The 11492-nt window shown below is 61.8% G+C and overlaps 1 protein-coding gene across 1 annotated transcript in view; it reads right to left on the bottom strand.

Moving 5' to 3' along the window:
- Positions 1–7386, bottom strand: part of FGF3 (fibroblast growth factor 3) — a 9331-nt gene extending 1945 nt beyond the window's left edge. The window contains exons 1-2 of the mRNA XM_032282359.1: positions 6685–7386; positions 4333–4436 (exon numbers count right to left, since the gene is read on the bottom strand). Of these exons, the coding sequence (XP_032138250.1) occupies positions 4333–4436; positions 6685–6904 (324 nt within the window). The 5' untranslated portion in view covers positions 6905–7386. The remainder of the gene's footprint in view (positions 1–4332; positions 4437–6684) is intronic.
- Positions 7387–11492: the final 4106 nt, after the last annotated feature.

The raw sequence follows: 11492 nt of genomic DNA, 5'->3' as shown, positions 1-11492 counted from the left end.
AATACTGTCTCAAAAAAAAAAAAAAAGAAGAAGAAGAAGAGGAAAGAACACCAAAAGCAGGAAGGGAAGGGGACACAGCCAGGTTTGATGAGCCCAGATGCTCCATTAAACACTGCATTCAGGGTCCCCTCTGGGGTCATTGATCTCTGAGCAGCATTCTCTTAAGATGGAGGGTCCCCACTCCGCAGGTTGAAGAGGTTACAACACAGAGTGGGGGCCGGGGCTGACATGAGGCGGAGGCTCTAACAGTGCCACGATGTTGCTATTCTTAGGATGAGAGCAGACACGGGGCTGTCCCCCCACGGGGAGGACAGAGGGGACACTTGCTTTGTCATCAGCGATTGCTGGGACCCTTGTCAGGCCCGGGGTGCGGCTGGGGAAGGGCAGAGGGGATCCTGCCCTCTCAAAGGCACAGTGAAGCTCTGAACTGAAGGATCTGACACCAGTGTCCCCAAGGCCTGGACATGGGAGGTTCCCTCAGGGGCTGACTCATGGGGTCTTCTTAGTCTGTGGGGTAGGGAAGGGGTGGATATGCCATATGCAGACCCACTGGGCTTCAGAACCAGCTACAGGCAAGTGGCAACGCCTAGGGCACCTCCCCCGGGGGTGACTGACAGGACCTGCTTCCTCCGAACCAGAAAGGGTGGTGGGAGGTGGAAGCAGCAGGGGCAGGGCGGACAGCAGACCTCTCCTTCCTCCTGGGGACTGGCTCCAGGGAGGAGCTGGAGGCCCTTGTGGTCTATCTCCATCTGGGGTGTGATGTCCCATGGGAGTCAGGGAGAGTGGAAATGGCCTCCAGGGGCTCCCAGGCTGGACCCCACAGCATCTGACCCAGCAGGACCTCAGGGAGCAAGATGTTTCAAGCACCTGTCCTCTTTTCCAGCGACATGAAGGCCCAGGGCAGGGAAGGGTGGAAGCCCTGACCTGGTGGTAGGGGCTGCCTCTCCCCATAACCTGAAGCCCCCCTGCTCACCAGCCCTCCTGGAGGCCCAGAGCCCCCTGGGTCACCGTATAGATGTCACAATCCAAGACCAGTCTCCATGCTTATAGATGGAGAAACTGAGGCCCAGGGGCGGCGCCAGAGCCTACATCACAGGGGGATGGAATAGTGTTTGACCTGTGCCTGACCCCTGCACAGCCTGGGGCTCAGGGGCTACCTGGGAATGAGCAGGTGGGCTCAGGGCCGACTTCCCCCATGCCCACACTGGTGCACCATGCTAGTGTCTGGCTCCCACACCAGACTGTGGGAAACTCAGGGGGGGCCCCAGGCTTCTCCCAGGTCCCTCCATCCTGCAGGAGGTGCATCCTCCCAGGGCCAGGGAGGCCACACGGTCAGCTTTCTCTTTGCAGGGCCACTTGGGGGGTAGGACACTGAAGGACACAGACCTGTGAGCCTCCAGTGGCAGGGGACTCCGGCCCTCCCAAGGTGGGAGATGGGGGGAGTGTAGATCACCTGCTGCCATGTTGGTGGCCACCTGGGGCAGCCTAGATGACCAGGGCAGGTGTCGGCTCAGGGGCCAGGGCCACAGACCCCAGAGCTACTGCAGTTGGGACTTGCTGTGACAACAGTTTCCAATCCAATGTGTGTCCTGACCCTGCCGTCCCACCAGACCCGGTTCCACAGTCCCCTTCCCCAGGGCCGTTTCCACCCTAGGGGGGTGGGGAGGAAGTGGACTCCAAAGCCACTGTGTTGAGGAGGTGAATTCTGAAGAGAGCCATAGGGTGGGGCGGGCACTTCCTAGCGGGCATTTTCTGGGAGGAGGGCGTTCCAGGCAGTGAGGGTGTGGGGTGAGCAGCACAATGGCTTGGAGAGTCGAGGGAGCTTCCAGAGGCTGGAGGAGCCATGACCTGTGGATGACGACGGCCCTGGAGCAGATGGCACCTGGGCTCTGCTCTGTGGTGGAGCTAAGGTGCCCGGGGGATGCCTGTGTGTGATGGGAGTCCTCGGAAGCCATGACCTGGGCCAATCTGCTTTTTAGCAAGTCCTCTTAACATGTACCAAGCAGAGTGCAGCACATGGTAAGTGTCCGGGACACTGGCGAATGAAGCACCAAATGTCAGATGGATGGGGCGGTGGGTGGAAGGGAGGAAAGAAGGAAGCATGGATAGATTGATGGGCGGATGGGCAGATGGACAGAATAGACGGAAGGATGGATGGAAGGAAGGATGAGAGAAAGGAAAGAAGGAGGAAGGAGAGGTGTATGGGCAGAAGGGTGAATGGAATGAAGGAAGAGGGAGGGAAGGACGGAAGGAAGGAAGGAACAAATAAAGGAAGAAAGGCAGGGAGGGGGAAGGGAGGGCGGTAAGTAAGTAGGAAGGAAGGGAAAGGGGAGGGAGAGGTGGATGGATGGCTTGACAGATAGACTGGCTGAAGAGAGAGATGCAGGGACGTGGTCTGAGGGCTGGACGTGGGGTCGACCATGCCTTCCAGCCCCCTCTGGGCGAGAGTTAGTGGCCAGTGGGGTGACGATGAAGGTGGGGAGTTGGGGAACTGCTGAGCTCGGTTGGAGTGTCCGAGGCAGAAGGACTTTGGGGAGGGTGATTTATACCTCAGAAGGGAGGTCAGAGCTGGACCCAGGAGTGTTGGGTGTGGTGGTCACTGGCCCTCAGAAGGATGAGCTGGCCTGAGGGCAGGCATGCTGCTGGCAAAGTCCAGGGAGCCCCGCAGTGGGACAGCACTCTTAGGCAAGCTGGCCGCATGCATGTTCCTGGCACCAGGCAGCAGGTGACAGGGTTGGCATCCAGGCTATGTGCCTCCCAGGGTATCTGCAGAGCTGTGGGAACTTCTCTGCTGGGCACTCGGGAAAGCTCCACACCCTCCAGCTCGACTGCCCAGCGAACCCTGGCTTCAGCTTCCCTGGTAGGGCTAGGAGCCTCTGTCCACCCTTCCCAAAGCCAGGCTGTGAGCTCTCAGACATGGAAGCCCCAAGTGGGCTCTGAACCACAGGGACCCCCTCACGTCATGTTTGTTCTGTCTCCCCAAATCCTGAGCCTCCCATGGAAGAAGCTGGCACCAGGAGGGCCTCCGCTCTCAGACACAGCTTCCAGTGAGTGGCCTCTGAGCCAGAGAAAGCCAAGGGGTGGGCCGGGCACAATGGCTCACACCTGTAATCCCAACACTTTGGGAGGCCGAGGCGGGTGATCACGAGGTCAGGAGTTCGAGACCAGCCTGGCTAACATAGTGAAACCCTGTCTCTACTAAAAATACAGAAAAGTCGCCGAAAAATTAGCCAGGCATGGTGACGGGCACCTGTAATCCAAGCTACTCAGGAGGCTGAGGCAGGAGAATCACTTGAACCCAGGAGGCAGAGGTTGCAGTGAGCGGAGATCGTGCCATTGCACTCCACCCCGGGTGACAGTGTGAGACTCTGACTCGGAAAAAAAAGAAAGAAAAGAAAAGAGAAAGGCAATGTCACTTTGTAGAGTAGATCTTGATATTACAAAAAAGAAAGAAAGAAAGAAAGCAAAGGGCTGCGTCCCAGCTTTCCGGCCCTTCATTTAGCAAAACGGCTAAAAATCTGCTGAAATCCTCGGCTTATGCGAGAGGAGAGGCGGGCTGTTTCCCCGTGAGCCTGGCTGCGCAGAGAGCTCACTGCAGGGAGATTGTCCTCGAGCTGCGTCGTCCAGGCTACCAGTGGATGGAAAACCTCTCATTGCCCAAGGAAGTATCAGCCAAATTGCGAGTAATGAATAGCTGGAGGCAGAACATCCCCTTACATGTATTTTACTCTGTATTCTCCACCCCCACCCCTTACAGGGAGGGGCACTGCCATACCCACCCAGTAAGGAGGCTCTTTTGGTTACACGGAGGCCCAGGCAGTAGATAGACTGGGCCTCAAACCCGGGCTCCAAGGCCCCTGTGTGCCTGGGACATGGGCCCCACCTTCCTTCCCCTCCTATGCTTCAGCCGGGCCAGCGCCCTCCTCTCCACGCTCCCAGGAGCAGTCTGGCTGCCTCAAGGAACACTCCTGGGTGGTCTTGGGTCCATTTATTTTGGTGGAAATTTGGGGACAATCACTTCCCTGCTCTCAGCTACTCTCAGGGAAGGATGGTGATGATGATCAGGTTGTGGGGAACCTTTGCTAGCCCGGCATTCTGCAGAACCCAGGACCCCAGGGCCAGGCTCCAGGTCACTTGAGGAGCAGCTTCTACCAGACACAGCTAAAGATCACTGCATGTGGAGTCCCGGGCCACGGTCTGGTCCCAGCTCGGGTCCCACATACCCTGGGCTGGGCAAAGCGTTCTTCTGCCCACATCTCCCATCCCCTGGCATGATGTGCAGGCCGGACTGATATTCCCTCAGCGCCCACCCACGTGGAAACCTGGACTCACCGAAGCATAGAGCCGACCCCTCTTGTTCATGGCCAGGTACCGCCCAGAGAAGAGCCCCCTGATGGCCACAATGCCCACCTCCACTGCCGTTATTTCCAGGATACCTGGAAGAAGTGAGAGGAACATCACACCCGCTGCCCTCCACAAAGCCACGGAGGAGTTGGCTGAGGCCCAGCTGGCCCTGCCCAAAGCCACACCATGGGCTCAGGGCTTGGGAGGGCAGCACACACCCCACAGGTGGGGGAGTGACTGGAGGTTCAGGATGGGAGAAGTCACCAGACAGGAGGTAGAGAAGGGGACGTCGGGGACGTCGGGGGAGGCTTCTCCAAAGGGCGTCATTCAAACCTGGGAGGGAAAGAGTAAAATGAACCTTTCCACCCGCTGGCTCTGTCAGCCTCACAGCACCTTGCCAGCTGCCTCCATCATCCGACAGACAAGCAAGTGGGGACCACTATGGCCAGGTGACTGCCAGACCCCCAAACATGTGCCTGAGCGGGAAGTCAAGCCCTGGCGGCAGACATATGAGTCTGAGCTCTGGGCCTGCAGGGTCCCCAGTGCCTGTGCCACCCAGCGGGAGAGCTGGGCCCCATGAACCAGGCTGATAAAATAACCCACTGGCAACAACACAGCCAGGGCGCCTGCCACCTACACCCAGCTCTCGATGGACCTGGTGGAAGATCATTGTACCCGCCAGGGGGCCTGGAGGGGCAGGAAGCCGGTTTAGACCCTGAAACCCATAGAGGGAAGCTGGGCTGGTCTCACCCACTCCCCAGGGGTAAGAAAGTTTAAATCTCGCCTCCCGCCTTTCCTTCTGGATATACGGGTGCTGTGGTGGGGCTGGGGATGGGGGGCTGCACCACAAGTCAGGTTGGGGTCATTGTCTCCCCACAGAGGCTCCGAGGGGACTGGGGCGACTGCCTGCACCCTCTCCAAGGGATGACTCTTGGGAGCGTGTTCCTGGCACGCAGTCCCAGCCGGGCCGCGGTCAACGGGCTTTTGCTCCAGCCCAGGGCGCTGGGGTGCAGGCTGCGAGCCTCCCGCCTTCCCAGTGCGCAGGCTGGGCGGCCTCGGCCGTGCCCGCCCGGGGACCAACGAAGCCCGAGTCTCGACGCAGGGACTGCGGAGCTGCGGGCGCGCGCCTTCCCCTGCCCCTGAACAACCAGCACCAAGAAGTTTGGATGCTGTGCGACTCCGAGGAGGAGTCTGGCTTTGGAAAGAACCGGGTATCTTTGTGAGACGAGTTCCGCGCACTGGGACCCCCTGACGACAGCTGGTGCCCACCGTGCGGCCCTGGAGGCGCGTCCCCCAAGGACGCCCTCGCAAGGCTGCGGCTTTCCTGGAGGAAGCCGCGGTTTCCCGCCGCCACCTGGAGTGCACTGCACAGTTTCCTGCGCCCCGGGCCGGAGCCCAGCGCCGCGCGGCGCACCCGAGGATCGCGGTGGCCCTGATCTCCCTCCCACGCTCCCCACGCGGCCCTCCCGGGCCCTGAGCTTCGCTCTCCTGATCCTCACAGGGCTCAGAGTGGGCACCAGGTCCCTGCCATCAGAGGAGCCCAACCGTGGACCCCGGCGGACTCCCGCGGTGAGCGCAGCCCGGTCAGAGGTCCTACGTTCGGGCGGGAGTGTGTGTGTCTGTGCCCCGAGGCCCGGGCGGACACCGCTCCGCGCTCCACAGTCGCTAGTCCCGGCGGCGAGGGCCCCCACCCTCCTGTGGCAGTGCGGCCAGGGCGGAGGCGGGAATGGTGCAGATTCCAGCTCAGGGAATAACTGTCGGCGGCGGCCGCGGCCGGGGAACCGAGCTCCACCAGGCTAGAACCCTCCGCGCAGAGGCAGTGGCGGGGGCGGCCACCTGGGCGGCCGCGAGCGAGGAGGGCTGAGGGGACGGCGGGGCGTCCAGGGGTCGGCAGGAGGAGGAGAAGTAGTCAAAATAATAAAGACGATGATAAATGCCTTGTCTAGCTCCTTTTCTCCGACACATTCAAAGGGCTTAAACTTGTCAGAGCTGCCAAACTCAGCAGAGCATGGAGTCCCGGGGTTGCCTAGCTCGCGTCCCTCCAGACTAGCGGGCAGGGCTGGAGACGAACTCTGACAGCTGGTCCCGACCCCGGGCAGCGGCCTCCCGCGCCCTCTTCGGACATGAGCGCCCATCCCCCCGAGTTCTGCTCGGACCCCAGCGCGCGCTCTTCTCCCCGATGACGTGGAGGGCGAAGAGGGCGCCCCAGCAGTCGCCTTCTGGCCGAGGGAGGCAGCCGGTCTTCCCCGACACCTTGGGCGCGCCGCGCCTTCTCCCGGGCCCGAACTCTCCCTCCCCGCGCCGCTTCCCCCGCGGGGCCCCGCAGCGCCGGGCACTCACTGTAGGCGCTGTTCTCCAGGCTGCCGTTGACGCGGCCGCTCGGGTGCAGCTGGAGGTGATACTTCGTGGCGCAGTAGAGCTTGCGGCGCCGGGGCGCCCCGCCGAGGTGCTCGTAGACGCCGCCGCGGCCGCCAGCATCGCGCCGCAACCGCGCCCCAGGGCCCGCCGAGGGCCAGCCGGGCTCCAGCAGGCTGAGCAGCAGCAGCCAGATCAGGCCCATCGTGGCATCGCGCCCGCCCCGCGGAGACTGCGGCTGCAGGCGAGCGCGGCGCCCATGGAAGGGGCGGCAGCCGTGCCGGGGCGAGGAGCTCCCGCGCCTGGCGGTGCTGACTCCGGCTCCGCGGGAAAGGTGGGGGAAGAAGGGGAAATGGTGGGCGAGAGAGAAGGAGAGAGAGAGAGTGAGGGAGAGAGGGAGAAAGGGAGAGGGAGAGAGCGAACGCGAGTCCGTTTAATTTCCACCCAGGAGCAATGAAATTTCCGTTGCTGCGCAAAGCTCTGAAAGAAAGGACGGTTCGGCAACAAAGCCGACGTGGTCCCCAGGCGGAGGCGCGGGAGGGGCGGGAGGCCGGCGGGTGGGGAGCCCCGCGGGGCTCGGGGTTCGTGCCGGGCGCCGCCTGCGAACGCTGGTCGACAGCGCACCGCCGTCTAGCCGCGGCTGCGCTCCGCAGCGCGCCCCACGCCCCCGAACGCCCTCCCGGCTCTGAAAGGTCCCCTCCCAGCCCCTCCCCCTCCCCCAGACCAATTATGCCTCCGAAAATTATAGACCGAGGCCTTGAGGCGGCCGCCCCAGGCCCTGTCACCCCCTCCCGCTCCCCATCAATCCCCAGGCACAATGGGGCCGCCGCCGATGACTGATGTCCGTGAAAACAACTTGCGGGGAAGTCGAGCTGACAAACGCTCATTAAAGGCGGCGCATAATGAAGGGGACCGCGGAGGGCTGCGGCGGGGAGGCTCTGGGGCGCGGGCACGCGTGGGGAGCCCCGGGTTTGTGTCTGCGCCCAGCGCTTCCTGCAGGACCCGTGGCGCTGTCCTCAGCGTGGCAGGCCGGGCTGGGAGATGCTATCTCCTGTCGCGCACCCCAACCTGGCGCCCGGGATGGCGGGGTCCTTGCACGTCGGGCGGGTCTCCGAGGATCCTGTCCCAGTGGCGGTCCAGAGAGGGGCCTGGGGAGGCGGGAGGAGGGACGCGAGGGCCATAGAAGACAGAGAGCGAGGGCGAAGGCAGAGAGCCCTAGAAAAAGATGCAGATAGAGACAGAGAAAAGCGGAGGAGGAGAGGATGGCAAAGACCAGGGGAATGTGAGTGATAGAGATCGGCCAAGACAGGAGGCCGGGGAGACGGAAGCAGAGAGAAGTGGACTAGAGAGCTGCAGAGGACACCCAGAGAAAAGCCCCGGGAGGGTGACAGCCACCGCGGGTGGGGGATGAGAGGAGGAGCCGCTCAGGGGCCGGGAAGCGGTGTCAGGGGAGTCCTGGCGTGGAGGGTCTGAAGCAGTGCAGATGTGGGGGGTCCCCTGGCCTGTGTGGGGGTCAGGGTGTATCTCAGGGGGCCTCGCGAAGAGGGGCTTCAGAAAGTATCCAGAAGAGCTACATCCCCACCCACTTCCCTTGCTTCCCAGTGCTCTGTCCCCGAGGGTCCTGGGGCCAGCAGGAAGCAGGGGCCAGCACAGGGGCTTTACCCCTCTTGACCCCACCCCAGAGTAGGACACCCTGTGGGGCCCAGGGGTCTAGGCCACAGCTTTGGCTCCAAGTTGACCAGGGGCTCTGGGGTGAGTTGGGGGGCTGACATTCCCCACCCTGCCATCTGCATTGGGCATTGGGGTCAGGCACGTGTGCAGGGCACCCTGAGTTGCTGCAGAGAGCACACATCCCTGGAACACGCCCAGCCCCCATGGCCCAATACACACGGGGCAGCGTGTCCTCCTGAGCTCACTCCAGCGTGCACAGGGTCCAGGTGACTCTCCTGAAAAAGGGCACCCCAAGCCATCCCCGAGTACCTCAGTCTCAGTCAGGGTCTCTCTAGCCACTGCCCCAGCTTGTGAGAGTCTTGGAACAGCCCAGGAACACAGCCACCCAACTGATGGAGCCTCAGGCCCCCGGTGATGGAGACTGTAGTACGGGGGTCACAGGGCAGTGCCAGGAAAGCCCCAGAGGACTGAAGCAAGAGCAGAGCTGGTCCACCGCAGGCCTGCACTGAGGCATGGCCAGAGCCTTTTCAGGGGTGATGCCATTCAGTTTCCGGCCTGGGCCGGGGCGTGTGGTCACCTGGGCTCCCTAAGAGGCATGGAAGGGGCACTGGAAGGAAGTCCCTGCTCTAAACACCTTAGCTCTGCTGCCTCCTGATGCCAGGCCAAGAAGAGAGGAGATATAGTCGGGGGTGGGGACACAAGAAATTCAGAGAGAGGGACACAGTCAGGCAGAGAGAGGAGAGAAGACATATTAACATTTGAAGAGAGAGAGAGCAGGAGCAGCCTGCCGGTCTAGGCCCCAATCGCCTCTGTCCTTGGCAGGAACCCCTCTGGAAGACTGGGAGGAGCCAGAAACATCTGACCCAGGCAATCTGGGTGGACCTGCCCCTCCTGCTCCATGCCTCAGACCCCCAGCACTTCCCAGGGAGACTCCTGGGCTCTGGTCTCCCTGCCCACCGTCCGGTTCCCCTGTGCCCGAGAACCCGAGATGAGGGCAGGAGCTGCTTCCCTGGGGCCGGAGTCTGAGGGTGACTCCCCATAGGAGGGAAGCTCAGGGGGAGGGCAAGAGGCTCTCAGCTCCTTGGCAGTGCCTGACACACTAGCCACTCGGTGAATACTCCTAGAATGAATGAATGAATGAGTGAGTGAATGAATGAAGGAAGCCTTCGCCACTTCCTTGCCATGAGGCCATGGCCTCATAGTGTTTCTCCTGAGACGCTGGTTTCTGCTGTGTGTGATGCCCCAAAGGTAATGCGGGAAACTGAGTGGCATTACCCCTTCGAAGTCAGTCTCTGGCCACGCATCAGCTCGGGCGTGCTCCAGCCGCAGGGTACCACGGTTTATTACGCAAATTCACTGGCTTTGAGAATGAAAGGGGGTGCCATTCACAGTTACCGCAGGATAGCCGGTGCCCTGCCCATGGTCCCTCCCGGCGGCCCTGGCTCACTGTCTGCTGTTCCGGTGAGTGTGACTTTTCCGAGGCAGCCAAGCTCTTTGGGCCAGGTTTTCCCTTCTTCTCCCCTCGCTGGCGACAGCCTTCAGCCCGGGCCTTCCATCCGCTGTCCACCCTGCAGTCAGGGGAAGTTGTCTGCAGCCCAAGGCCGCCTGCTCCAGCTGCCCCAGCCCCGATGGGGAACCCTGGGGATGCCCGCCCACCCGCATGGACCTCCAGGTCACTTCCCACAGCTCCCGGGCCAGCCTCCAGCCCCTTCCTCACCCACCTAGTGAGTTCTGCCTCCTCATCTAATCCTGCCGAGCTTTCTAGCCCAGAAAGCCCCACAGACCCCACCCTGAGACTCTGGGACCCTCAGGCCCAGCTAAGGAAGGGCAACCTGATTCCTCCACATCTACCTGGCAGGGGCAGGGGTCTAGGCCACAAAGTCTTGTGAGTGGGGCTGGGCAGAGGCACCCACATAATAGCGACCTCACCCCTCTCCCTCCCATACTGAGCCAGGTGGGGGGTGCGCCATGCGCTAATAACGACCCTGTTAATTGCTTCCAAATGGTCAACCGTGGCCATTTGACTAATTGGCCTCTTCCAGAGCCCAGCCTGGATGCTCCATGCCCAGCCCAAGTGCTCCTACCGGCAGTCCCCAAACCTCTGCACTGGGACCCTGTCCCCCAGAGCACCCCCAGCCCTATCTGGTACCTGAGTCCGCCACTAGCCCCTTCCCCTGGAGAGAGAGCTGGGGCAGAGAGAGGGCAGAGAACAGGGTCCCGTGGTGTGGCTGCAGCTGGCCGGCCAGGGACTGTCAGATGTGGTGCTGACTCCCAGCCCCAAACTCACTCTAATTATATTGCCCCCCCCCCATCCTCCTACCCTTTTCCTTGTCCCCAAGAGCAAGTGAAGAGAGACCCAGTCTGCCTGTGTCACTCAGAGACCAGACCAGGGGCCCTTGAAATCCTAGGAGCAGCCCTGATCAGCCCCACCTTACAGATCAGAAAGGGAGGCTCAGAGAGGTGAAGTGCCTTGCCCAGGGTCACACAGCTGGGAGATGAGGTGAGAAGACTGGAATGCTCCTCCTGGCTGCGGGGCCAGGACCTGAGCAGTGGGGAGAGGGAAAGCATTGATCCTCCAAGTCCCCGGTTTTGCTTCCGGAAAAGTTAGAAGCCACTGCAAAGGGGTAGGGTGGAAGACACACCTCCCCCACCACGGGGCCCGCATGGTGTTTTGGGGCTTATTCTCGTTGTGACGTGTGCCAGGGTGTCCTCCCTTTTCCTGCCCAAATGGGCACACATTCCTTCATGTGCATGGACCTTAGGCTGTTTACTTTTCATCCGCTGATGGTGTTCAATGTTATTTCCTGGCTACTTGGCGATTTTGAATCCTCAAGCCGAGACGTAAAGGAGGGATTCCCTCTGGGTAGAGGAGAGGAGGAAGCAGAGGGCTCCGGGCCCAGGGACAGACACCTCCAGCTGCTCTTTTTGTTTCCCACAAGACCGAGGGCAGCCACCAGCCTCCGTGCCCGCCGCACCTGTCAGTGCCTGGCACGGGGTTCCAGGAGGGCAGCCGGCAGGGCTCGTAGATGCCGTCTTCTCCCTGTGTCCTCATGGGGTCGTCCTCTGTGTCTGTGTCCTCACCGCTTCTTACAAGGACCTTAGGCGGACTGGACCCGGGCCAT

This window comes from Sapajus apella, unplaced genomic scaffold (assembly GCF_009761245.1).
Source record: "Sapajus apella isolate SASKATOON/1434 unplaced genomic scaffold, GSC_monkey_1.0 scaffold14, whole genome shotgun sequence".
NCBI lineage: Eukaryota > Metazoa > Chordata > Mammalia > Primates > Cebidae > Sapajus > Sapajus apella.
This window is presented reverse-complemented; position numbering and strand designations above follow the sequence as displayed.